At 49.0% G+C, this 25,781-nt stretch overlaps 1 protein-coding gene across 1 annotated transcript in view; it reads right to left on the bottom strand.

The window, feature by feature from the left end:
* ITPKA (inositol-trisphosphate 3-kinase A) overlaps nucleotides 1-5,956 on the bottom strand; it is a 94,555-nt gene extending 88,599 nt beyond the window's left edge. The window contains exon 1 of the mRNA XM_040412508.1: nucleotides 5,310-5,956. Within this exon, the coding sequence (XP_040268442.1) occupies nucleotides 5,310-5,846 (537 nt within the window). The 5' untranslated portion in view covers nucleotides 5,847-5,956. The remainder of the gene's footprint in view (nucleotides 1-5,309) is intronic.
* Between the last annotated feature and the right edge of the window lie 19,825 nt (nucleotides 5,957-25,781).

Raw genomic sequence — 25,781 nt, 5'->3', positions numbered from 1 at the left:
CTTTTGAGGAGCAGAGGCGTGGACCCGAAAGCCCACAGAAGCGCTTCCGATCTGTGCCTCTGTTCCGCAAAAGATAGAACATCTGTTTCCGTATCTTGTGGATTACGGACCCACTCAAGTCAATGGGCACGGAGTGCACACAGAGAGTGCCCACATACTGCGGACCCGCCGCTTGCAGGCCGCAATACGGGCATGGATCCCTTACAATATGTACAGGTTTGTGCATGTTTATTTAAAGGGAAAAATACAGCAAAATACAGACACTGCCAAGAAGATGTATAACTCTCCCTACAATGTCACGCATGTCCACCTCGGTGTCAGGCCTGGTTCAGACGGCCGTGTTCTTTGTCCATGTGCTATATGTGTATACAGTGGACAAAGACCCGCAGAAGTAAATGGCGCAGTTCACACCTGTGTAATTCTACAAGGACCAGGAGTCTGTGAGTATAAACCTGGAGACCACTGGGATCAACTGGCTAAGGCGGCGACCAGGTCTGCGTCCTACATGGACATACGTATGAACACATCCTCTGTGCGTCTGGCCGATTGATAACCAAGTCTAAAGAGGCTCCGTTACAGATTCTGTCATTTCCAGGTTTTATTTGACCGGCAGAAGGATGGACTGACAACGAGCTTAGGCCTCATTCACATTTCCATGTCTGTTTGACATCCGTGGAAAATCCCTCCGTGTTTCGTAAGTGAAGAATTCATGTTTGGTCCGTGTGTCATTCCACGGATACTGCTCAGCTCAGGACATCTCCTACCAATGGTCTGTGAAAAACCACTGACAGAACACGGATGCCACCCATGTTGTGCCAGTCAATGGGCGCGTTTGGTCCACATCACAGATCAAAGAGGCGTATGTCCTTGTGGAAAACCACTGATGTGTTAACAGACACGTTAAGGGTTCATGCATACCAACATGTGCTCCCCCGCAAATAGCAGTCCGCAATGCACGGCACTAGCCGTGTGCCCGTCATTTGCGGACCCATTCCCTTGAATGGTTCCGCGATCTGCAAGATTGAGTCCACATCTCAAATGTTGTATTTTTTTTGAGGTGCGGAGGAATGGACTTAAATCCCACTGAGGCGCTCTGTAGTGCTTCTGCTCTGTGACTCCACTCCGTACCTTGCGGTGCCCGTATATTGTGGAGCCACTGTTTGTGGGCTGTAATATGGGCACAGGTCACCCTAAAAGTACCTGCCCACGTTGCGGAGTACGTGCAATTTCTCTGCGCAGATTCCCGTGTGGAAAAACCGCAGCGTAGTACAGTACAGAAATTGACATGCCGTGCAGATTTCCAAATTATGTTGGCGGTTTTAGCTACGGATTTCACCCTTTTCCAATGACAAAACCGCCTCAATTCTGCTCCAAAAACCACGATTAGGAATTGCGTTTTCTGGTGCAGTTTGGACGCAGAAACACACAGAAATTTAAGGGTATTTTGCGCCCGTGTATGTGCGTTGTCCACGGAGGTATGCAGGAGGCTTACGCTGTAATTGTGCCATCAGGAGCTGGCACGGCGGCAGTTTCCTATCGGCAGTGCAGGATTACAGATTATTATTCTAATCAGGAAATACAACTCCAAGCGCCCAGCAATGTTATACACTCACCTAAAGAATTATTAGGAACACCTGTTCTATTTCTCATTAATGCAATTATCTAGTCAACCAATCACATGGCAGTTGCTTCAATGCATTTAGGGGGGTGGTCCTGGTCAAGACAATCTCCTGAACTCCAAACTGAATGTCAGAATGGGAAAGAAAGGTGATTTAAGCAATTTTGAGCGTGGCATGGTTGTTGGTGCCAGACGGGCCGGTCTGAGTATTTCACAATCTGCTCAGCTACTGGGATTTTCACGCACAACCATTTCTAGGGTTTACAAAGAATGGTGGGAAAAGGGAAAAACATCCAGTATGCGGCAGTCCTGTGGGCAAAAATGCTTTGTGGATGCTAGAGGTCAGAGGAGAATGGGCCGACTGATTCAAGCTGATAGAAGAGCAACGTGGACTGAAATAACCACTCGTTACAACCGAGGTATGCAGCAAAGCATTTGTGAAGCCACAACACGCACAACCTTGAGGCGGATGGGCTACAACAGCAGAAGACCCCACCGGGTACCACTCATCTCCACTACAAATAGGAAAAAGAGGCTACAATTTGCACGAGCTCACCAAAATTGGACTGTTGAAGACTGGAAAAATGTTGCATGGTCTGATGAGTCTCGATTTCTGTTGAGACATTCAAATGGTAGAGTCCGAATTTGGCGTAAACAGAATGAGAACATGTATCCATCCTCTGATGGCTACTTCCAGCAGGATAATGCACCATGTCACAAAGCTTGAATCATTTCAAATTGGTTTCTTGAACATGACAATGAGTTCACTGTACTAAAATGGCCCCCACAGTCACCAGATCTCAACCCAATAGAGCATCTTTGGGATGTGGTGGAACGGGAGCTTCGTGCCCTGGATGTGCATCCCTCAAATCTCCATCAACTGCAAGATGCTATCCTATCAATATGGGCCAACATTTCTAAAGAATGCTATCAGCACCTTGTGGAATCAATGCCACGTAGAATTAAGGCAGTTCTGAAGGCAAAAGGGGGTCCAACACTGTATTAGTATGGTGTTCCTAATAATTCTTTAGGTGAGTGTATAATGCAGGTTCTGCACCCGTCATCCCACCACACAAGGGGCGACGACACCTCACTTCGTACAAATCAATAGAATTTCTGGGGGGGGGACTAGAATACACCATGAAATGGCCAAAATTTACTTGCAAAATACCCAAAATGAGAAGTGAGGAAATGGAAGTGCTCGGACACATAAAATTGGGCATCTCAACCATGTAAATAATCCCAGTGTAAGAAGGGGCAGGGGACCATGCAGTAACGTGGGCAGGAATTTGGCACAACCAGTTCTGACTCTCCACTTCTGGGTTTAAAGGGATCAGCTGTTAGAAGAGGCCTTGAGCGCCGCAGCCGCTTCCTAGGCCAATGACATCACTGTACATCGGTCACATGACCAAGGTGCAGCTCAGCCCCATTCAAGTCAATAGGGCTGAGCTGAAATACCAAGCACTGCCACTATATGACGTACGGCGCTGTCCTTGGGAATCTACCGGGAGCCTGCATCGCTCACCAGAGCTGCAATACTAAGCACTGCCACTATATAATGTATGGCGCTGTCCTTGGGAAGCTGCTGGGAGCCTGCATCACTCACTAGAACTCAGGTGTGCACAGCAGCCCCAGAAACAGCTGATCGGCGGGGGTGACGGGACTTGGGCCCCCGCTGATGTGATAATGATGACCTATCCTGAGGACAACCCCTGTAACCAGCCATAGGAGTTTCTCAGTATATGTCAGTCACATCTGAAGGCCACCATCAATGGCTCAGCCTTCCTAGGCTAGTCTCACACGTGTGGCCGGGACAGCCTGCCAGAGATCCCCAGATCCGCCACTGCCAGATACTGACTCCCTGATCGGGCAGGAGTTGGTGCGATGATTCGTACGAACGATCCCATGGATGACTGATCGGCTGATCATTATCTTAAGGCCTCATGCACACGACCGTTGTTGTGTTCCGTGTCCGTTGTTCAGTTTTCGCGATTTTCTGCGGACCCATTGACTTTCAATGGGTCCGTTGAAAACTCGGCTAATGCACCGTTTGTCATCCGCGTCCGTGATCCGTGGTTCCAGTCCGTCAAAAAAATATAACCTGTCCTATTTTTTTTCCGGAAAACGGTTCGCGGACCCATTCAAGTCAATGGGACCGTGAAAAAATGCGGAGGCACACAAGATTGTCGTCCGCGCGTCCGTTTTTTTCCTATCATTTGCATGGCAAACTTGACTTAGACTTTTTTTAACTTTCCTTCATGTCTGGTGATCCCTCCAAAAATAAAGGAAGACACACGGAAACAAAAACGGAAACGGATCACGGAACAACTGAACCCCATTTTGCGGAACGGAACACAACAACAGTCGTGTGCATGAGGCCTAAGAGTGTGGGCAGCTTTAGGGCTCGTTCACATGAATGTGTAAAGCCCGTGCTGTGGACCGCAAACTGCGGTCCACAATGCACGGGCACCGTCCGTGGGGCAGCCGCAAAAAGATAGAGCATGTTTTATCTTTTTGCAGAGCGGAGGCACGAAACGGAACGCCAGAAAGCACTCCGTAGTGCTTCCGAAGTGTTCCGTTCCGCATCTCCGGATTTGCGGACCCATTGAAATGAATAGGTCCGCATCCGTGATGCTGAATGCACACGGAACGGTGCCCGTGTATTGCGGATCTGCAAATGTGGTCCGCAATACGGTAACGGGCAGCACACGTTCGTGTAAACGAGCCTTTACTCTATCGCTCTGTCTCCTTGCAGCATGCAAGACACCACAATACACCAGGAGCCGACACATCGCCACCGTGTGCCAGTCAGAATATGCCATGCATCCTTTCCTACTCACACCAGGGGTAACCTACATCAGCCAACGTCTGAAACACGTGGGTCTGGTTTTTAATCATTTTACAAGATGTTTTTTAAGCATGGAGATTTTTCATTTTGAATGTGTTCCATGTGCCCTGTGCCAGTCTGACTATGTCTTGTACCCTGTGCCAGTCTGACTATGGTCGCGTACCCTGCGCCAGTCTATGGTCGCGTACCCTGTGCCAGTCTATGGTCGCGTACCCTGTGCCAGTCTATGGTCGCGTACCCTGTGCCAGTCTATGGTCGCGTACCCTGTGCCAGTCTATGGTCGCGTACCCTGTGCCAGTCTATGGTCGCGTTCCCTGTGCCAGTCTATGGTCGCGTTCCCTGTGCCAGTCTATGGTCGCGTTCCCTGTGCCAGTCTATGGTCGCGTTCCCTGTGCCAGTCTATGGTCGCGTTCCCTGTGCCAGTCTATGGTCGCGTTCCCTGTGCCAGTCTATGGTCGCGTTCCCTGTGCCAGTCTATGGTCGCGTTCCCTGTGCCAGTCTATGGTCGCGTCCCCTGTGCCAGTCTATGGTCGCGTCCCCTGTGCCAGTCTATGGTCTTCCAGGCGTCATTCAGCCACTGCCTGAAATCCTATGCCACCAGGGCAACATAAAAGAGTATGCTGCCTTGTGCCCTCTGCCAGTCTGGCACTGCCCTGCACCCTGTACCATTTATAGCCCTTCAGACAGTCTGTGCCACTGCTGGGCACCCTGTGCCAGTCAGAATCTATGGCACCTAGTCAAGTAGCAGGTGTGCCCTGACCCCTGTACACAAGTGTGTGCCACCCTGCTGCTGCCAGTCACTGTCCCGCAGGTTGTCAGAGTGCGGTTGCCAGGGGTGCTCACCAGGTTCTGCTCCTCGCTGTGCTCCAGGTCCACATTGCCTTGGCTCTTGCTCTCGGAGTCGCTCAGCAGGTCATCCTCGGAGTCCTCCAGAGCGGACGAGGAGCCGGTGGAGGACAGGGACGTGCTGGACACGGAGAGCCGGCGGCTGGCTAGCTTTAACAAGCCTTCTGTCCTCATCCCGTCCCAGCCGCCTATCAGCACCGCCGCTGGGCTGGGGGGCGGCTGCGGCTCCTCGCTCGTGGTCACCAGCAGCTGCGGGATAACGTGCTTCCTCCGCGAGGCTTCCCAGCTCCCTCTCCTCGGCTCTTCGGAAACCTCCCCGTTGCTCCCGTGCCAGCTCCCGCTGCCCATCCTTCTCCTGCGCCTGGGCTCCCTCAGCCCGTCCGGCTCCGCCGTGCAGCGAGCTTCGAAGTACAGTCGCAGCTCCCCCACGCTCAGTCGCTTCCGACCGCTGCCTAGGTTGGGAGAAATAGGGGGCTCCCCTGGACCCCCATTATGGTTCATTCCGGTGCCGTTCGTTACTTCTGAGGGAATCATCCAAAGTGTTGCATCGCGGGGGGGCTTACGGAGAAGTGTGAGCGCTTGTCATATAGAAGTGTGTGTAGGCTGCTGTGTGAGGCGAGCTCTGAGGTGCAGCGACTGCCACACACTGCACTTTACTACTCACTTCCTCCTTCTCAACCTGGGACTGTGTGTGGGAGGGAGGGCTGCTTGTCTTTCTTCGTTGTCACTTTTCTGGTGCTGTATTGGGGCATGGCCACACGGTCAGGTTTCCTGATGCGGTTTTGGAAGCCAAAACCAGGAGGGAATAAGAAAAGAAAAAAAAGAAGTCATATTTGTCCTTCATATTCTCTCTTTCTTTGTGCCCCCCACCTGGTTTTGCCTTCCAAAACTGCCTCAGGAAACCTGAGCGAACCCTGACAGACAGGTTTTACGGCTCTGTCATGGCTACACCACAGGCACAAGGAGGACGCAGCCTTACACCGCCATCTGGCCAATATTCTGCTACTCATTGGTCTGTTTGGACATTTTTCTAGAATTTTTTTTTTAAAAAAGCTCCCTAGCAGATAAATACCTTACATATAAGGCCACACAATGTTTTTTAGTGTTTTTCCTCACAGAATACGCACCAAAAACGCCCCTAAAAATCCTCCCATTCGTTTTAATGGTCGGCAGAACTTGCCTTTTGTTCTACGATGAAAAAAACCCAGCATGCTGCACCTTGGAGCCGAATCCGCACCGATTCTCCCATTGAAATGAATGGGAAGCTAAATAAATAGGAAACTGAAGAAACAAAGCGTCCGAAAATCAGTGCAGATTCTGCGCTGATTATTTTCATTGATTGATCCCTTGTGTGAACATACCCACAGGTTGTCCCTATAAGGGCTCATGCACACGACTGTATGTATTTTGCGGTCTGTGTGCATTCCGTATTTTGCGGAACCGAACAGCCGGCCCCTCATAGAACAGTCCTATCCTTGTCCGTAATGCGGACAATAATAGGACATGTTCTATTTTTTTGCGGAACGGAAACGGAATGCACACGAGTACCTTCTGGTTTTTTAAAATGAATGGTTCCGTATACGGGCCGCGAAAAAAATGGAACGGACACGGAATGAAAATACGTTCGTGTGCAAGAGGCCTAAGGCAAGGACTACATGGTGACGCCTGAGATTCCTGCCAGAACTGCAGTATTAGGGCTTCTGCTCACAAACGTATTTTTGGTCCGCATCTATTCCACATTTTTTGCGGGATCCCTTCACTTCACTGTCCGCATTCGTATGTCTGTTCCGCGGCCCCACAAAGAAAATAGAGCATGTCCTATTCTCGTCCGTTTTGCGGACAAGCATAGGACAGTTCTACCGAGGGCAGGACGTTCCGTTCTGCAAAATGCGGAACACACGCAATCTGGTATACGTGCTTTGCGGATCCGCAATTAGCGGACTGTAAAAAACGTCAACGTTCATATGAGCCCTAAAGGTCGCCTGTACACGATGCATGACTGATTTTGAAAAACGCTTAAAAAATCAGCACGGATTTCACATGTTTTTTGATGTTTTTATACGTGTTTTTTTTTTCTTTACACTTTTGGGTGTTCACTTCAATACAAAGCTGCATTTTCAGCTTGAGGTTTTTGACAAGAATCTGAGCCCCAAAAAAACATGAAGTTTATATGTAGCTGTTTTTTGATGCTTCCCATTCATTTTAGGGGAGGGGTGGGGGGTCCAGCGCTGATCCTGCCCCAAGATAGGGAGCGCTGCTTGTTTCTTCCACGTGTAAAAAAAAAAAAAAAAAAGCAAGTGTTGCGTCCCATTGAAATGAATGGAAGGCTGGTTTGAGGAGTTTTTCGGAGCTGATTTTGAGGAAGAAACACTCCAAAATCAGCAACAAGTGTGAACTGGCCCTAATACAGCACCAGCAGAGTTAACGAGAATCTCATGTACACTTTGCTTTTTTCCTTCCTTAACCACTTCATTACCGGAGTGTTAATCCCCCTTCCTTACCTGCCTGTTTTTCAGTTGTATAGGATATATTTCCACTGGACCGGGGGTCGAGTGGAGGGGTGGACCGTAGGCGCAAAAATGCAACCAGAGTATTTTTAGAAACCAATGTTTTTTTTTATTATTGTTAAAGTGACAACGCGTTTCGGGGTTCTGCGGACCCCTTTTTCAAGTCGGTGGGTGGAAACCGCTGGTGGAGAGAGCTGCTTCTAGCCCCTGGCACGTGTGGCGTCTGGAGGCTTTCTTATCAATTTTTTTTCTAACTATTACAAACCCCATTACTGTACTATTGTACCCTGAAAATGGACACTATTTATGTAACTAAGGCTACTTTCACATTAGCGTTTTTTTTTTTGCGGATCCGTCATGGATCTGCAAATACGCTTCCGTTACCATAATACAACCGCATGCATCCGTCATGAACGGATCCGGTTGCATTATGTCTTCTATAGCTATAACGGATCCGTCATGAACACCATTGAAAGTCAATGGGGGACGGATCCGTTTTCTATTGTGTCAGAGAAAACGGATCCGTCCCCATTGACTTACATTGTGTGTCAGGACGGATCCGTCTTGCTCCGCACCACATGGCGGACAGGAAAACGCTGCATGCAGCGTTTTGGTGTCTGCCTCCAGAGCGGAATGGAGACGGAACGGAGGCAAACTGACGCATTCTGAGCGGATCATTTTCCATTCAGAATGCATTAGGGCAAACAGATCCGAAACGGATCTGTTTGCCCTAATGCATTCTGAATGGAAAAGGATCCGCTTGTGAGAGCCCATGACGGATCTCACAAACGGAAAGCCGCTCCTGTGAAAGTAGCCTTATCTACTGGCTGGGCCCGCCGCAAGACTTCATAACACTGGAGCACATTTTGGATATTGGCGGCCTATATTGCTGGTTCTATAGCACTAAACTGCCAGAAAAATCTTGTACAGCGCCAAAACACAACAAGCCCCTTCAAAGTGACTTTTTAATGTTATTCATCTTGGGGAAATTTGGATATTTGAAGTTTTTTTTTTTAATTAACTTTTTTTATTATTTATTTATTTTTTATTTATTTATTTTATTTACTTTTTTTTTTAAGTGAATCAACCCCTTTCTGCCACAGTCAAGGCAGGAAGAGGTTAATCCCCAGCCTGTAGGCTGACATTTCATTTTATAGCCAGCAGGTGGCGCTCTTACCTAACAAAACGCGCTCCCTGGCGGCTTTTGGATTTTACAAACGTAATAGACGCCAGTAGCTACATGCTACAAGCGTCTATTACTGCCTGACCGCTCCCGCTGGTCACGGCACACCTCCCTGTGACCGCAGCTGTTACTGCCTGACCGCTTTTATACGTCGGGTTACAGATAAGAGCCTACCGCCGCGACGTATAAAGTTGTGCGGCGGTAGGCAAGTGGTTAAAAAAAAGCCTGACTAGTTGCATTTATTTTTTAGCCATTTTTGAGGCATTTTCGAACATATAGGGGGAGATTTATCATTTAGCTTGGTGTTTGCAACTTTTTATAGCGCAAGTGGAGGTTTTTACATTGTCCTTGCCACTTTTCCAAAAGGGGGCGTAACCAGCAGCCGCAACAAATCTATATTCATTTACCCCAGTTTTTTGGCGCAAATGAAGCCAGGAATCTATGGGAACTCCGAGCCGTTGTACATTTTTGTCTAGACGCACGGACTGCCAGAGGATGTGCCTTTATTATGAGGTGTGCGCCCCATCATATGTTAGGCGCATCCTCCGGCAGCGCAGGGGGTATCAGGACCGGCACATAGGGCATCAGTCCTGATAAATCTCTCCTATAGGCCTCTTGCACACGGCCGTTGTGGGTCTGTTCCGTGCATTGGGGACCGCAATTTGCGGTCCTCAATGCACGGGCAACGTCCGTGCGGCGGCCGGGACGGATCGAGACCCATTCAACTTGAATGGGTCCGTGAACCGTCAGCACCGCAAAAAAATAGAACAAGTTCTATTTTTTTGCGGTGCAGAGGCACGGACAGAAACACCACAGAAGCACTCCGTAGTGCTTCCGATCCGTGCTTCCGTTCCGCATCTCCGTGATTGCGGGCCCATTCAAGTGAATGGGTCCGCATCCGTGTGCAATAGGCCATAGTGTGTTTTACCACCCGGTGTTTTAAAGGAACGTGTGCACCCCCTGTAATGCCACTTCCTCTGTAGAGCAGGATGAGGACCAGTGATGGCCAGTTCGCCCGCAAACACATGCGATCTGCCATCTTAACTGACAAGTCCGGCGAGGCACAGGTAAACCCTTACCTGTGCGCGAGCTGGTCTCAAATGAAATGTGGTCTCCGGGAGCAGGCAGTTCCGAGAACAGCCTCCGGGGGCCGTTCTCGGAGACCACATTTCATTTCAGACCGGCTCGCGCACACGCACAGGTAAGGGCTTACCTGTGCCTCGCCGGACTTGTCAGTTAAGATGGCAGATCGCATGTGTTCGCGGGCGAACACTGCGAACTGGCCATCACTAAGGACGCCTTCACACACAGCAGATTTTGTTGCAGAAATTTCTGTGACTGAAAATCGTTTTTATTCATCTGGACGGGGTTGTTTTGGCGGGAAGCACATGGATTTCCCCAAGCTCCATTCATGTGAATAGAACAGATTTTCAGTTGCAGAAAACTTCTGCTACAAAATCTGCCACGTGTAAAGACACCCACTGCGCATGTTGCGGAATACGTGCATGTTTTCTGCGCTGAAACCGCAGTGTAGTACAGTACCAGCTAAGTGTATGAGATTACACTAATCTCATATACACTTTGCAGATTTTTTCCATGAGGAATCTGACCTGAATTGCGTTTTTCAAAGTTAGCAGCATGTCAATTATGTTTCTGGTTTTGGCTGCGGATTTCACCCTTTTAATCGGAAGGCTGAGATCTGCGGCAAAACCGCACACAACCGCTGTGGATTTTGATGCGGATATGCTGCAGAAACGCACAGAAATCCACACGGAAATTTGTGTGGATCTAATATGCGTTTAGCCTTAGTGTCCCTTCACACGACAGTATTTTCGTTCCGCCTCCGATCCATGTTTTTTACGGATCAGATGCAGACCCCTTAACTTAAATTGGAAAATATGCGGACAGCACACCGTATCCGTATGTGTGTTCCTCGGCCCTGCAAAAAAAAAAAAAACAGAACATGCCCTATTCCTGTCCATTTTGCAGACAAGAATAGGCATTTCTTACATAGTATGGGATCTGAGGAAGAGGAAAATGTGGGTATCCGTGTTTTGCAGAACGCAATATAGATACGTTCATTTGAATGCCTACCTTCCTAGTCAGGAAAAAAACTATGGATATGTGAGACAATGAGGGAAAAACGCCAGACTCCGAATTCCATGTGGCATAGTCAACCAGATCGGTAGCGGCTAGCTATAACAGTAATGGGATTACGCGTGGTACCGGTGCAGTAGCGTGGTGTTCACCTTTAGCCCTCATTGACATATGTGTGTTAATGACTTCCGTGACGTGGTCAGTATTTCATCCATGAAGATATCTGTGAAAGGTCCTTGTTGTCCGTTTATCGCGTTCCGTGTGTCATGCGTATTCCGCATGCTTGGCTAGGCTGAAAGAGGGATTTTTCAGAGCATCTTCTCCAATGGTCAGTCAATACCACTGACAGAACACAGATGCCATCCATGTTCCCGTTTATGGTTTTCACTGACGCGTAGAGTTAAGTCAGTGTGTTTGGTCCACAACGTGACCAAAGTAGTGCATGTTCTCCATTGCTTTTGCACTCACCCACAGTCAAGGACATGTGAATAAACACATGAAGATCAATGGATACGTGCTCAGTCTGTGGAGAACACGGACAGCACATGTCTGTGATTCTGTGACACGTTAATGAGGCCTTAGGGGGATATTACGGGCTCTGTCTGTACGTGTGTTTTTGGATGTTGATGCGGTGAGATCTACAATTATGGGATTATACCCAAACATGTTCTATTTCATTGCCCTTCCATATTTAAGCATTAATTTAGATTACTGTGTTTATTTTGTTGATCGTAGGCAGATGGGACAACATTTACGTGAACTGCAGGACCCAAGGTTTTCCAGCAGAACATTGCCCAGAGCATTGCACGTCCTCCACCAGCTTGGCTTCATCTTGGTACCGTCACTTCCCCAGGTAATGCAACCAGCAATCTGCAGGATATAAGATAGACCATGGTTCATCAGGCCAGGCCACCTTCTTTCATTACCCCAAGTCCAGTTCTGATTCTCACGTGCGCGGTGCAGGCCATTTTCAGCAGTAGACAAGGGTCAGCATGGTCCCTCTGACTGGTCTCCCCATTTAAAGGGGTTATAAAGGATTTGATAAGGATGTCCAATACTCAGGATAGGTCATCATCATTATCACATCACAGGGGTCTGAGTCCCAGCACCCCTGCCAATCAGCTTTTCCCATCAGCTTACCAAGTACAGCGCCGTACATTGTATAGTGGCAGTGCTTGGTATTACAGCTCAGCCCTATTCACTTCAATAGAGATGAGCAGCAACTAGGCAATGTGACCGATGTAGGGTGACATCACATGGCCTAGGAAGAGGTTCGGCACTCACAAAGTGCCTGACCTCTTCTAACAGCTGATCGGCGGGGTTACCAGTTGTCGGACCCCCACCGATCTGATATTGATGACCTATCCTGAGGATAGGTCATCAATATTATTTCCAGGATAACCCCTTTTTCCATTTTTTTATTTTCGTTTTTACTCCCAGCCTTTCCAAAGCTATAACTTTTTTATTTTCTCGCCCAGTTTCCTTGGGGGACACAGGAGACCTTGGGTATAGCTCATCTCCATAGGAGGCGTGACACTAAGTGAAGACTGTTAAGCCCCTCCTCCACAGCTATACCCTCAGCCTGGAGAGAGAGACTGCCAGTTTTTGCTTAGTGTCCAAGGAGGCAAGACACTCCCTGCTCTGCAGGGCTGGTTTCTCCTTGTTTAAATTTTAGATTTTTACTTTTTTCTTTTCTTTTTGTTCCAGATCATCAGGGATAACAGGGACGCACTAGACCTCTCTGTTCTCCCGGGGTTGAGCTGCGCCAGTGCCGGTCACCCGCACGGCTGCCTCCCCCACAGAAGGCAAGGTGGATCAGGGCAGCCCAGCTCCCCTACATCCCGCCAGCGCAAGGGTCGCCCGCACGCCAAGTCCCTCTTCCAGCGTCCTGCCACTACGGTGCCAGTAGCTGAAGGGGCGACCCTGCTGGAACGGACCGAGGGTGAAGACGGCTGTGGTAAGAGAGATGCTTCTCCAGCCCTACGCTCCCCTCCCTGGTCTCCTGCGTGCTGGACCCCCATGCTGGTCCCTGCTGGACCTACGCTGGCCCCTGGGGTGCCGTAGGTGAACAGCCATGTTTCTGGCTCCAGGGCTGTCGCTCATATCCAGCTGTTGCCCAATAATTATATAGCCCCACACCACCACCATACTGGTGACCGCGGGGCGACAATACAATGCCCCTCCATAGGGGATTGCACAGGGGTGAGCATGGCATTGCTGTGGAGGAATTCTCTCCAGAGAGCCGCTCCTAGCTGCCCCTGACACAGGGGTTATGCCGACCCTCCCCCTTACCGGTCGCAGATTCAGTACAGGGGGCCCGCGCTAGCTGCCCCTGTCTCTCCTCTACGGGTGCCTGTCCATTAGGGCAGGGGGTGCAGTGCTGGACTTCAGGGTCTCCCTCCTTACCGGTGTGCTAGGGCCAAGGGGCCGCTCCAGACGCTGCCGGACGCAAGGACCCCGCGGCCTGCATGTGGTGAACGCGATGCTCCAACAGGCCCCAGCCGACTGCTGATGCTTCAGGTCGGCCGGGTGCCGCAAACTTTGACCCAGGCTTTGGCCTGCTCGACCGCAATCCGGTCCTCTGTCTCTGCCGGCCCGCGGGGTGGGCACCCGCGGCCGTTAGTACATGCGTCAGCCGGCTCCCTCCAGGTCCCGGCTGACCGTCGTTGCCTCCTGGCCGGCCGGGCGCCGCAAAAATCTAGGCCCCGGCTTCGCGACCTACTAGGCCGCAAAATTCCGGCCTCGGTTGGAGGGGGCGGGAACGTCTCGCGGCGCGAATTCTTCCCGCCCGGAGGTCCCCCGCCCCCAGGGGATCGCAGCGCCGCCCCCCAGGCTGGATCTTTGTTAACCTGTTGGGTACCGGCCATCTCCAAGGGCCGGCTCCCATCTAGAGGACCCCCTCTATGTTCTGGTGGGCTTTTTAATAAGCCTGTACGAGGCTGTGCCCCTGTATGGTGGCCCCTTTCTTGCCTCGAGTGGCTGTGTTTTAAAAAAAAAAAAAGGGGCTTCCATGGCTGAGTTAATAAATAACGGAATGGCTGCGCAGAACGCTGCAGCATGATACAGTAGTGCTGGCTGCACGCTATCCCCCCCTTCCATAGGCGGCATGTCGCGCTCCCCGGCTGCGGTGCTGGCCAGCTGCATGTCTCCTTTTTAGGCGGACCCTTGCCATCTCCCGGGATACGGCGCTGGCCAAGTGTAGGCGCCCCTCTTCCGCCTGTTCTATGGCAGGACGTCACCTCTCCAGTTATGGTGCTGGCCATGGGCATGACCCCCTTCCTAAGTGGAATTCTGCGCTCTCTGGCCGCAGGCTGGCCATGTGCATAACCCCCTTCTATAGGTGGAATACTACATTCACCGGATCGGTGCTGACCATGGCACGACCCCCCCCCCTTCCTTAGGGGAACGCTGCACTCACTGGATTTAATGCTGGACAGGTGCATGACCCCCTTCTGGGGCAGAATAATTGCACTCTCAACGGATGCAGTGCTGGCCATGTGCACGACCCCCCTCCTTAGGGGAACGCGGCACTCTCACTGGATTCCCTGCCGGCCATGTGTGTAACCCCCTTCTTAGGCGGTACGCTGCACTCTCACTGGGTTCGCTGTCGGCCATGTGTATGAAACCCTTCCATAAGAGGAACTCCGCACTCTCGCCAGATGCGGCGCTGGCTATGTGCACGTCCCCCTTCCATAAGCGGAACACTGCACTCTTACTGGATTCACTGCCGGCCATGTGCATGACTCCCTTTCATAAGCGGAATGCTGCACTCTCATTGGTTTTGCTGCCGGCCTTGAGCATGCCTCCTTCTCTCAGGCGGCATACATACACTCTTACTGGCTGGAGTTGTTCTCTCGCGGTAGGTTGATGGCCACGTGCCTGACCCTCTTCCATGGTTGGGTGCTTGCACTCTCACCGGATCCGCTGCCGGCTATATGCATGGCTCCCTTCCGTGCGTGGTGTTCCGCCCTCTCGCTGGATTGCTGCCGGCGTGGCCATGCCTCCTCTCCTCAGGCGACATTCATGCACTTCACTGACTGGGTTTGTTATTGTGCCAGCACGTTGCCGGCCAGGTGCATGACCCCCATCCATGACGGGATGCTCGCGCTCTCCTGGGATGCGATGCTGGCCATGTGCACCCCCCCCCCCATCCTTCTGGGAGGATCACTGCACTTTCACCGAATACGTTGCGGGCCGTGAGCATGGCTCTAACAGGGGTGCGCTGCTTGCACTCCCTTTGGAAATGGTGCTGGCCTTGTGCATGACCACTTCTCATTCCATGGGCGGAAATTTGTACGCTCACGAGATTCACGGCTGTCCTTGTGTATGCTGTACTGGACGTCCCCCTTTTATGGGCGGAGTAGTTGCACTCTCACGAAATTCGGTGTTGGGTAGATTATTGCACATCTGCAGAGTTTGCCAGGTACCTCCCCCCCCCCCCCTTTTCAGGGCGGACTGTTTGCGTTCCATCGCATGCCTGTACTGGTCTTGTGCATAACTCCTTTTCAGGTTGCACTTTACACTTCCGTGGATACTGTGGGACGCTGTGTCTGTGCGTTGTTTGGGCCGTGTATGCCTTCTCCTCCCGTGGGTGGGTTGGCCTTCTCGCTGCCTGCAGGGTTGCTAGTACGTATGCCTCCCTTCTTCCTGCGACATACTTTTTTCTCTTGGGGTGAGGTTGCTTGTCGCAAGCTTTGCACTCTTCTCTGAGGAGATCATTTTGTCCACTTATGAGCCTAAGGTGTTGTTGTCCAACACGCAACAATGAATGCTCAATGTATTCACAGCTGTATATCTTGTATATACGTAGACGAGCTCTGCTGGCTCGCTACTGCACCGAGCTGAGTGGTACCCATTCTCTGGTGTGGTCCAGTTGTGTCGGCACCCACCATGTTCGTTGGCCTTTCCACCTGGGGAGTGTTCGGGTTCCTTGATGCGTACCCATTCGTCATCCCGTGACATTGTTTCCCCACGCAACCGGTCAGGGTCGAGAGTGTTGTCCACAGTGCCGCTCGACTTCTACGTTGGCTCTGGCGGGACTACGGTTCCCTCGCCTACTACCATTTCCTCCTCTCGGATGCAGTGTGGTATGGGTCCTTCCTGTTGGCGCCCTTTGCGCTTCAGTCTGCTGCTACCAGGTTCAGACTGCTCCTCTCGGGTAGGTCACCCAACTCCTGCTGCGAGGCGGTGTGCAGGTCGTCTCACAGAGTAGCGGGGATTCGGCTCTGCTTTTCCTCGCCGGCTCTGTTTTTTGGCTTCTGCTCTGGGTTTGTCGCTCCAATGTGGTTTCTGCCCCGGCCAGGCCTCAGAGGCTGTTCCGTCATTGCCCCCCCCCCATCCCTCTGGGGTGAGCATGGTTGTTCAATTGGATGGTTCTGGTGTTACTTGCGGTCTCGTACCATCTCCCTCGTTCTCGCTGGCAGTACTAGCTGTTTGCCGGGCCTACCGCGTTTTGTCCTCCCACTGGGTGCAGATTGCCTTTCCATTCTGGGCATATGGTCCTACTGGACTTACTTTCTCGGTAACTTGGGAGGACTACCCTTCGGTCAAGATTGTCCTTGGATCTCCCACACCGGGACTGTAGAACTCCTTTCTTTGGTGGCTACATCGACTTGGACTTGGCCTGTCTTGTCTGGGCATCTGTCGGATGCTGGGCAGACCCTTCCGGTTTCTTCCGTCTGTCCTTCTGCTCCCCCACTCCGGTTGGATACGGGACTATGTTGTTCGGGGGCCGACAGGACCGTGTTTTTCCGATCCTTCTGCCGTGTTACTGGTCTGCGCCTGATCACATTGGGTTTTCTCCCGCTTGCTGGGTGATTCCTGCGAGCACGCTAGTGTTCGCTCCCGACCGTGCTTCGTCCAGGTTTGGTTGTCGGACTTAGGGTTGTTGCCTGGGGTTTTGTGGGAAGCGGGGCATTCCCCCACTCTGCCTTTCTCTCCCTTGGTTCTGTCTTTCTTTAGTCCGGCCTGACCCTGGGACTGGGACTCTGTTACTTGAAGTGTCAAGTGTCTGCGCTGTCCTTCCCCTTCCAGCGTTTCCTGGCCCTCCTGGGCCTGTCATGACCTTCTTCCACAGAGTGGCTCTTTGGTTCCTCTTTACCGTTCCCTGGTTCCGCCCTGGGAACTACATACTGAGCTCTCTGCGCTCCAATCTTTCCCTTGGAGCCGTTGCAGAAGTTCTCCCTACTCCTTTTGTCCTGTACAGTTGTGTTTCTGTTGCCATCATGTCTGACGGGTGCCTGATTGGCGGCCCTTCGTGTTCTGTGCCTTCTGTCCTTTTCCAGGACAGGGCTGTTCTCCGTCCTGTCCCTTCCTTCCTTCTGAAGGTGGTATCTGCCTTCTTATCAACGAGGCTTTCGTCCTTTTCCTCCCATCCCCGGGAACGGACGCTTTACCGTTTGGAGGTTGTTGGGCCTTGCAGTTTTTTACTTGGAGATCTCCGACTCTGGTCCGCGTTCGGTCTCTTGTGTTTCCAGGAGGTCAGTGCAAAAGGTTGATGGCCTCCAGGGTGGCTTCCTCCGCTTTCTCAGAGTGTCTATTGCTGTGGTTATCGCACCAATGGCAGGGTTCTGCTTTCGGTGTCACCGTTCATTTCACCAGAGCGGTCGGTGCCTCCTGGGGCAGAGGCATTAGGTTTCGGCCATACATTTGTGCAAGGCGGTCACTTCTTCCTTGCACACCTTACCGAGTTCTACAGGGTGCATACTCGGGCTTCGGCGTATGCTGCCTTGGGCCGCCTGGTCTGCAGGCGGTGGTTTCTTGATGCCTTCGGGTGCTTCGCCTTGGTGCTGTGGTCCCTCCCCTCTTGGACTGCTATTGAACGTCCCAAGGTCTTCTGTGTCACCCAAGGAAACTGGGCGAGAAAACTAGATTTTTGTATAACTTACCAGTAAAATCTCTTTCTCGCTCTTTCCTTGGGGGACACAGCACCCACCCATTCTTTGTTTTTTCTTTACACGGTTTCCGAGTTTGTTTTACCCGTTGGGTAGTTGGCTTGTTGGTTCCACTTTTGGACTTTGCCTTTTCTCACTACTTGGACATGCAACTGGCAGTCTCTCTCTCCAGGCTGAGGGTATAGCTGTGGAGGAGGGGCTTAACAGTCTTCACTTAGTGTCACGCCTCCTATGGAGATGAGCTATACCCAAGGTCTTCTGTGTCCCCCAAGGAAAGAGCGAGAAAGAGATTTTACTGGTAAGTTATACAAAAATCTTGTTTTTCCATTCACATAGCTGTATTAGGGCTTGTTTTTTCAGGACACGATGCGCTTTATAATGGCACCATTTACGATTGAATACAATGTGGTGAGAAGGGAGGTGGGAATCAGAATGGGGGGGGGGGATTCATAATTCCTCTCGGCGACCGAGGGCTTCTTGGAAAAAACAGGCACACGGAACCCATTTGCCAGGAGATGAACCCTGCGACAGCACTGCTCCAACCCCCACTTCTGATGCATCAACCTCCACCTCGAATGGCTGAGACACATCGGGCTGCACCAGAATGGGAGCAGACGCAAAACATTCCTTAATATCCGAAAAGGCCTGCAATGCTTCATCCGACCAGACAGAGACGTCGGCGCCCTTCTTAGTCATATTGGTCAGAGGTTTTACAATGGTGGAATAGTTCAAGATACATTTTCTATAATAATTAGTAAACCCCAAAAACCGCATCAAAGCTTTCTAATTCTCCGGTCGGTCCCATTCCAGAACCGCCCGGACCTTTTCGGGGTCCATACGAAAACCAGAGTCAGAAAGCAGATATCCCAGAAACGGAAGCTCCTGCACAGAAAACACACATTTCTCCAATTTGGCATATAATTTATTCTCCTGAAGGATCAACAAAACCTGTCTCACGGGATCCTGATGGGTCTTCAGATCAGGAGAGTAAATTAGAATATCATTCAAGTAAACTACCACAAACCTCCCCACAAAATGATGGAAAATTTCATTGACGAATCGCTGAAATGCCGCTGGCGCGTTAGTTAACACAAAAGGCATAACCAGATTCCCGAAATGACCCTCGTGCGTGTTGAAGGCCGTTTTCCACTCATCCTCTTCCTTGATTCTAATCAGATTGTAGGCCCCTCTTAAATTCAACTTAGAGAACACCTTGGCTCCAACAATCTGATCAAAAAGATCGGAGATCAAAGGAAGGGGAAACGGATCACGGACCGTAATACGGTTCAATTCCCGGAAATCCAAACAAGGTCTCAGCGATCCATATTTTTTTTTTTACAAAGAATAAACCCACTGCAACCGGAGACTTAGATGGCCTAATATGACATTTTGCCAAACTCTCGGCAATATACTTCCACATGACCTCTCTTTCAGGTTGAGAAAGATTGTAAAGCCGAGACTTTGGCAACTTAGCCCCTGGGATGAGATTAACTGGACAATCATAGTCACGATGAGGGGGCAATTCCTGAGCCCCAACCTCCGAAAAGACATCCGCAAAATCTGAGAGATACTGAGGTAAAGCCGTAGTAGACACACCAGAGATAGAAGTGCCAAGACAATTGTCCAAACAAAATTCACTCCAACCAATGATCTGTCTTGCTTGCCAATCTATAATTGGGTTATGTTTTGTCAACCACGGTAACTCTAAGACTATAGGAGCGGGCAAGTCCTTCATGACAAATCAAGACATGATCTCAACATGTGAATCACCCACCCTTAACAGAATACCGTGAGCAATATGAGTGAGACTCCTTTGAGAAAGAGGGGAAGAATCAATTGCGAAAACCGGAATCTCTCTTTCTAAAGTGCAAGTACTTAGACCCAGATTTTGAAGAAAAAGAAAATCAATAAGGTTTACCCCAGCACCACAGTCAATGAATACTTCAACATGCGGTTTAACAAAAGGACAAGCAAAAATAAAATGACCACTTTTTCCACAGTAGTAACATAGTTTATGCATCCTCCTAAAGTTCCTACTACCAGAACAGATAGATACCTGACCCAGCTGCATTGGTTCCTCCCCTACCCCAGAGTTACCTCTCATATCACCCTGAGGAGCAGGTGAGACGAAACCACTCACAGAAGGGATCCCTTGCGCGGAGGGAACCTTACACCTCTCTCTAATACGTCTTATCTAACCGTATTGCCAAAGACATAGCATTCTCCAACGTATCCGGGTACTCATGAAAAGCAAGGGCATCTTTAAATCTCTCAGATAACCCCTGACAAAACTGACTACGTAACGCGGGGTCATTCCACTCTGACTTGGTAGCCCATCTCCTAAACGCAGTAAGCCTCTGCAGTATTTTCACCTTGTAATAAATTACGCAATTTAAACTCCGCCATCGAGACCCGATCTGGATCATCATAAATGAATCCCAAGGCTTTAAAAAATTCTTCCACCGACCGGAGGGCCAGAGAACCGGACGGCAGAGAAAAGGCCCAGGATTGCGCGTCCCCTTTAAGCAGGGAAATGATTATCCCTACCCTCTGACTCTCATCACCAGACGAAGATGGACACAGCCGAAAATACAACTTGCATGACTCTTTAAAGCGGATAAAGTCATCCACACCCCCTGCAAATCTATCAGGGAGAGCGACCTTAGGCTCCCCATAAATTTGACTTCCTCCTATTGCACCTGATGCCAGTGCATTCTGACACTGTGTGACTGAATTCCGCAGATCCACAACCTCTAGGGCTAATCCCTGCATGCGATCAACTAGCGCATCAATTGACTCCATCTTAAAACAGCTGAGAAATGGCAGTCAAAGTATTGGCGGGTTCTAATGTCACAGCGGACAGGATACAAGATGCACAGAATATAAACAAACAAGTGTCTAGGCAAGAAGCTGGGGATGAAGGTCACCTCCTGACAAATCCCTACCAGCTCTCCCTAGACTTCTATGCCCACGTTCAGACCCTGAAGGTGGGAATGACCGTGTCCCCATGCCTAGGCTGAAGATATCCTAAAATCTCTAAGATGGTGAAAGGGGGAAAGAGGCAGCCTGCTCCCTCAGACCTGAAGGGGGCAGGCGTCTCTCTAACAGCCTAGACAGTCAACCACAAGAAAGCAACACCAACACCTTCCTTCCTTCCTCTGAACCAGACAAAAGCTATAACCTGCACAGGACACTGGGAGCGGGCGTAATTTAAACTCAAACCAACGACCCCACCCAGTGCACCTGAAGGGAGGCGGATATAGCTCAACTCCAAACAAAAACAAAAGGCTACACACGTGCTGCTAATCTGGCAGACCTCCGCACATAGCCTGAGCAGGGCATGACAAAACTCCCAGTTGCCGTGTTCACATTTGACCATGGCATCTGAGGGGTTAAATGTATGTGATCGACGTTATCGCCGATCACATACATTAGTCTTATTAGTCCCGGGTGCATACATTAGTTGCAAGTGGAGCAGGCGCCATGTTAAAATGCCCAACCGCTTTTTACTTGGGGCAGGAAGAAGTTAATCTTGGGCATCTATAGCCCTCTCTCCAATACTAGCCACTGCATACCAGGAGCACCCCAAAGACCAGTAGTACTAGAGATGCTCTGATCCAGTTGTCTAATCATCACAATTTGTTTTGCCCTTGTTAGGGCAAACTCACCTCATCCACTTGTTCGCGCAGCCCGGCTTGTCTTCATTCTTCTTCTTTGAGGACCTGGGAGGAAAAGGACCTTTGGTGACATCACTGCGCTCATCACATGGTCCATCACCATGGTGATGGACCATGTGATTGACCCTGTGATGAGCGCGTAGCCATCACCAAAGGTCCTTTTCTCCCAGGTCCTCAAAGAAGAAGAAAGAAGACAAGCCGGGCTGCGCAAACAAGTGGATGAGGTGAGTTTAATAAAAAAAATTAAAAATTTAACCCCTCCATCCCTAATTTACTTAGCATTCTGTATTAAGAATGCTATTATTTTCCCTTATAACCATGTTATAAGGGAAAATAATAAAATTTACACAACACCGATCCCAAACCTGAACTTCTGTGAAGAAGTCCGGGTTGGGGTCTGGGTACCAAACATGGCGATTTTTCGGCATTAAAACGCTTTGCACTCGCATTTGCATCGCGCATTTTCCCGCAACGCACCCGCATCTTTTCCCGCACGTCACCCGCAACACCCGTGTGAAAGAGGCCTTAGAGTCACTGAGATCCTTCCACTTGCCCAGTTTTCCTGCTTCCAACTAATCAGGTTGGAGGACTGGCTGCTGACTTGCTTCCTATTATATTCTACCCCTTGACAGGCGCCATTCAGTGGCTTACTGTGAATGTAGGCAGAAGACGCAGTTGCCATGGGCCCCAGCCAGGAGACTGTGGAGAGTCCCTGCATGTTCCATGGTTCCATCACTCCAAGCTGTGCTCTTAGGAGTCGCTACTCTTTTCTGAGGAGTCTGGGCATTCTTATAGTGCTTCAATATACCTTCATTGCTGTTTTTCCAGATCATCTGCTGCCGGGTCTTGAACCCAGGAGCTGCTGTATGAGAGACAGAAACCTTTTAGTCAGTGGGAGGATTTTCTCTGACTGAAAACTTCACTAGTATTCTTCCGATATAGAACTGTATACTGATATCTGTACATACAACTCTGTGTACAGTATACCAGTACATTATATAGGATTAAGGCAAAAGTATAATTTAATCATTACATAAAATGTAATGGAGCAAAATAAGTAAAAGTAAAGTAAAATAAATACATTTTAATCCTTCTATTTACCATAGTTAATCCTGTTGCTTAACTGCTAAGGTTCAAGACCCGGCAGCAGAAAATCAGGAAAAAACAGGAATCACATTTTTTTTAGTGTATACGGTTGTCCTCAAGCACTTTTAGGGCACATTCACATTAGCACTAGTTATTTTCGTTGACTATAATAGGGTCCGTTAGTGTGCAGGCTTTTTTAGAAGAAGAAAAAAAATGTCCGGAATGCAGGACTTTTTTGTCCACTCTTTTTGGCAGTATCTGCGATGAAAGCTCCAAACGGAACCTCCAACACAGATGTGAACATGGCCTTCGAATTCTAGCCACGGTATATGTGGAGGATGGCCTAATTCTGAACTTTGCTATGGGGGCCCATGATTTCTGTGTACGCCCCTCGGGCGATTATACCGAGATAATAATGTTATGCACTTCATCTGTCCCTGGTTTGTAATGTTATGGCTGATCAGTGTATATTACCCGTCAGTTACTGGTGATGCCGGATTAAAAGGATATTAGAATATATCACTTATTTAGGATTGCCAGTAATGAGAAACAAGCAGTAAAAGAAAAACATAGACTGCACTTGGTTCTGCAAAAGAAAGTTTAAGGAACACACCATGTACACGTGGTATATGCTTTTGCAGGACCTAAGGGGCAGTGCATGTCTTCTCTATTTAGGGCTCATGCACAGGAATGTGTTCGGTTTAGGAAACATGGTCCGTATGTCAGCTGCATCTCCGAGACCGACAGCTGCTCCTCTGAACCAAACTGACTGCATCAAAGTGATTTATGATACAGTGAGTTCCTATCTGACCACAGGTCTATTGTGCTTTACTCATATGAGGATGTGAGTACAGTATAATAGACCTGTGATCAGATAGGATATTTTGATGCAGTGAGTCCCTATGTGACTACAGTTCTATTGTACAAGTCTATTGTCCTCTACTCACATTTATGATGTGAGTACAGTATAATAGACCTGTGATCAGATAGGATACTATGATACAGTGAGTTCCTATCTGACCACAGGTCTATTGTACTCTACTCACATGATGATGTGAGTACAGTATAATAGATCTGTGATCAGATAAGATACTATGATGCAGTGAGTTTCAGTCACAGGTGCCGCCGTCGGTCTGGGAGGTGTGGCCGACACATGAGTCGTGTTTTCCATGGTCGTGTGCCTGAGCTTTAAGTTTTTTAGGTCCTACTGTAAGTGATGCAGCACAACCTCAGGCTCTGCACTAGGCATAAATACGTGCATTATTATTATATTTGATATTAATGTCTTGATGTAGAATGATCCCCTGAATTCAGGAAAAGCCGGTCAGTCTGGTTTTGAAGAATTTTATCAGGAAATCCTCTAAACAGGCTTTAATTATGGTTCATTTTAAAATAGGCTTGGTCAGGAAGCTGAAAACCCCTTCCACTGACTGTAGCTATTTATACAAATCCAACATGTGTCACTTTATCTTTAGATAGATAGATAGATAGATAGATAGATAGATATGTAGGTTTCAGTTCTTGAGATATTCACAAAAATTCATAATACAAAAACAAATATTGCACCATCACATGACCCATGTTAGCCACTTTTTTGCAGACTGGATGCGGACCCATGGATTTCAATGGGGTCCGCATAAAATGTCCGTATCTGCTTGTCAGCTTCACAGTCCCACAAAAAAAGATAGAAAATATCCTATTCTTGTCTATTTCATTGTCGAGAATAGGCATTGTTACAATGGGTCTGCAAAAAAAAAAAATGGATGCAACACAGACATCATCCATATTTTTGGGGGAACCGCGTTTTGCAGACTGCAAAATACATACGGTTATATAAATGCACCCTTTAGCCTTACTGACACACTGTCACATGACCCATATTGGCCAATAGAAGCTCATAAGTCATTTATTCTTATCCTCACTGATATACAGTTTTTACACCAGGTTTTCATAACAACCCAGATGTCCTGTCAGCAGGATCAACCCTATTAAACCAGCCATAATCCAGGATAAGGCTGAAAAAAACACACCTTTCTTGTTAGGCGGTGCTCAGTGGAAAGGAAAAAGCAAAAGATAAATCCACCAAGAAGAAAAAAAAAACACGACATTCATTGATCCATAAAAGTTCCATTTAGTTTAGTCCATTAAAACAGCGCTGAGGAATAGCTTGACGATCAGATACAGATGGCCGTTTCACGTGTACAAACGTTATCTCAAGGCAAAAAAAAACACTTGTACACGATCGTCAAGCTATTCCTTAGCGCTGTTTTAATGGACTAAAATAAATGGAACTTTTATGGATCAGTGAGTGCCATGAGTTTATTTTTTGTCTTTGTATATTCTTAAATATATGCAAATTAGGGCTTAAGTGCACCAAGGACGGACCCAAGCCACTTGGTGCACCTTAGCTCCTTCTCTCTGCTTCCCCTAGATGTTTGGCCCTGTCGGGCAAATGAAGATGGGATTGATCACTGAAGCGGAGCAGAGGACCTAAGGTGCACCAAATGACCAGGGCCCGTCCTTGCAAACTTACCAACATTTTAGTTGGTAAAATCGGGGGAATATAAGCTCTGCCCCGGGAACACCCCATCCCACCCAGAAACACCTACTTATGGGTGGGGTTTATGATAGCAACAAGCTCTAACTGGTATATTTTTATAAATATACATATAAAATCTCTGCCAATGTACCTGTCCCTTAGACAATGTTGGTAAAACATCTCGGGTATTGTATGTGAGCACATTAATGATATCAGGAAAAAGAACAATACTCCTGTGGCTAATCATGTCATTGACCATCATGGTGGTGACCCGAGAGTATTGTCTTTTTCGGTACTTGAGTTGGTTCGATCTTCCACCAGAAAAGGTGACTGGGACCAACGGATCCTTCAGTAGGAATCTGAATGGATTTACCGGTTTCGTTCCCAGTCACCAGGGGGGTTAAATGAGAGACTTGTGTTTTCTTGTTTTATTTAGCCCATTTTTCTTCTTCTCTGTATAAGCCCCCCACCTCTTTACCCCACCCCC

This window comes from Bufo bufo, chromosome 11, assembly GCF_905171765.1.
Source record: "Bufo bufo chromosome 11, aBufBuf1.1, whole genome shotgun sequence".
Taxonomy (NCBI): domain Eukaryota; kingdom Metazoa; phylum Chordata; class Amphibia; order Anura; family Bufonidae; genus Bufo; species Bufo bufo.
Note: the sequence above shows the minus strand (reverse complement) of the source record. Positions and strands in the feature narration are given on the sequence as shown.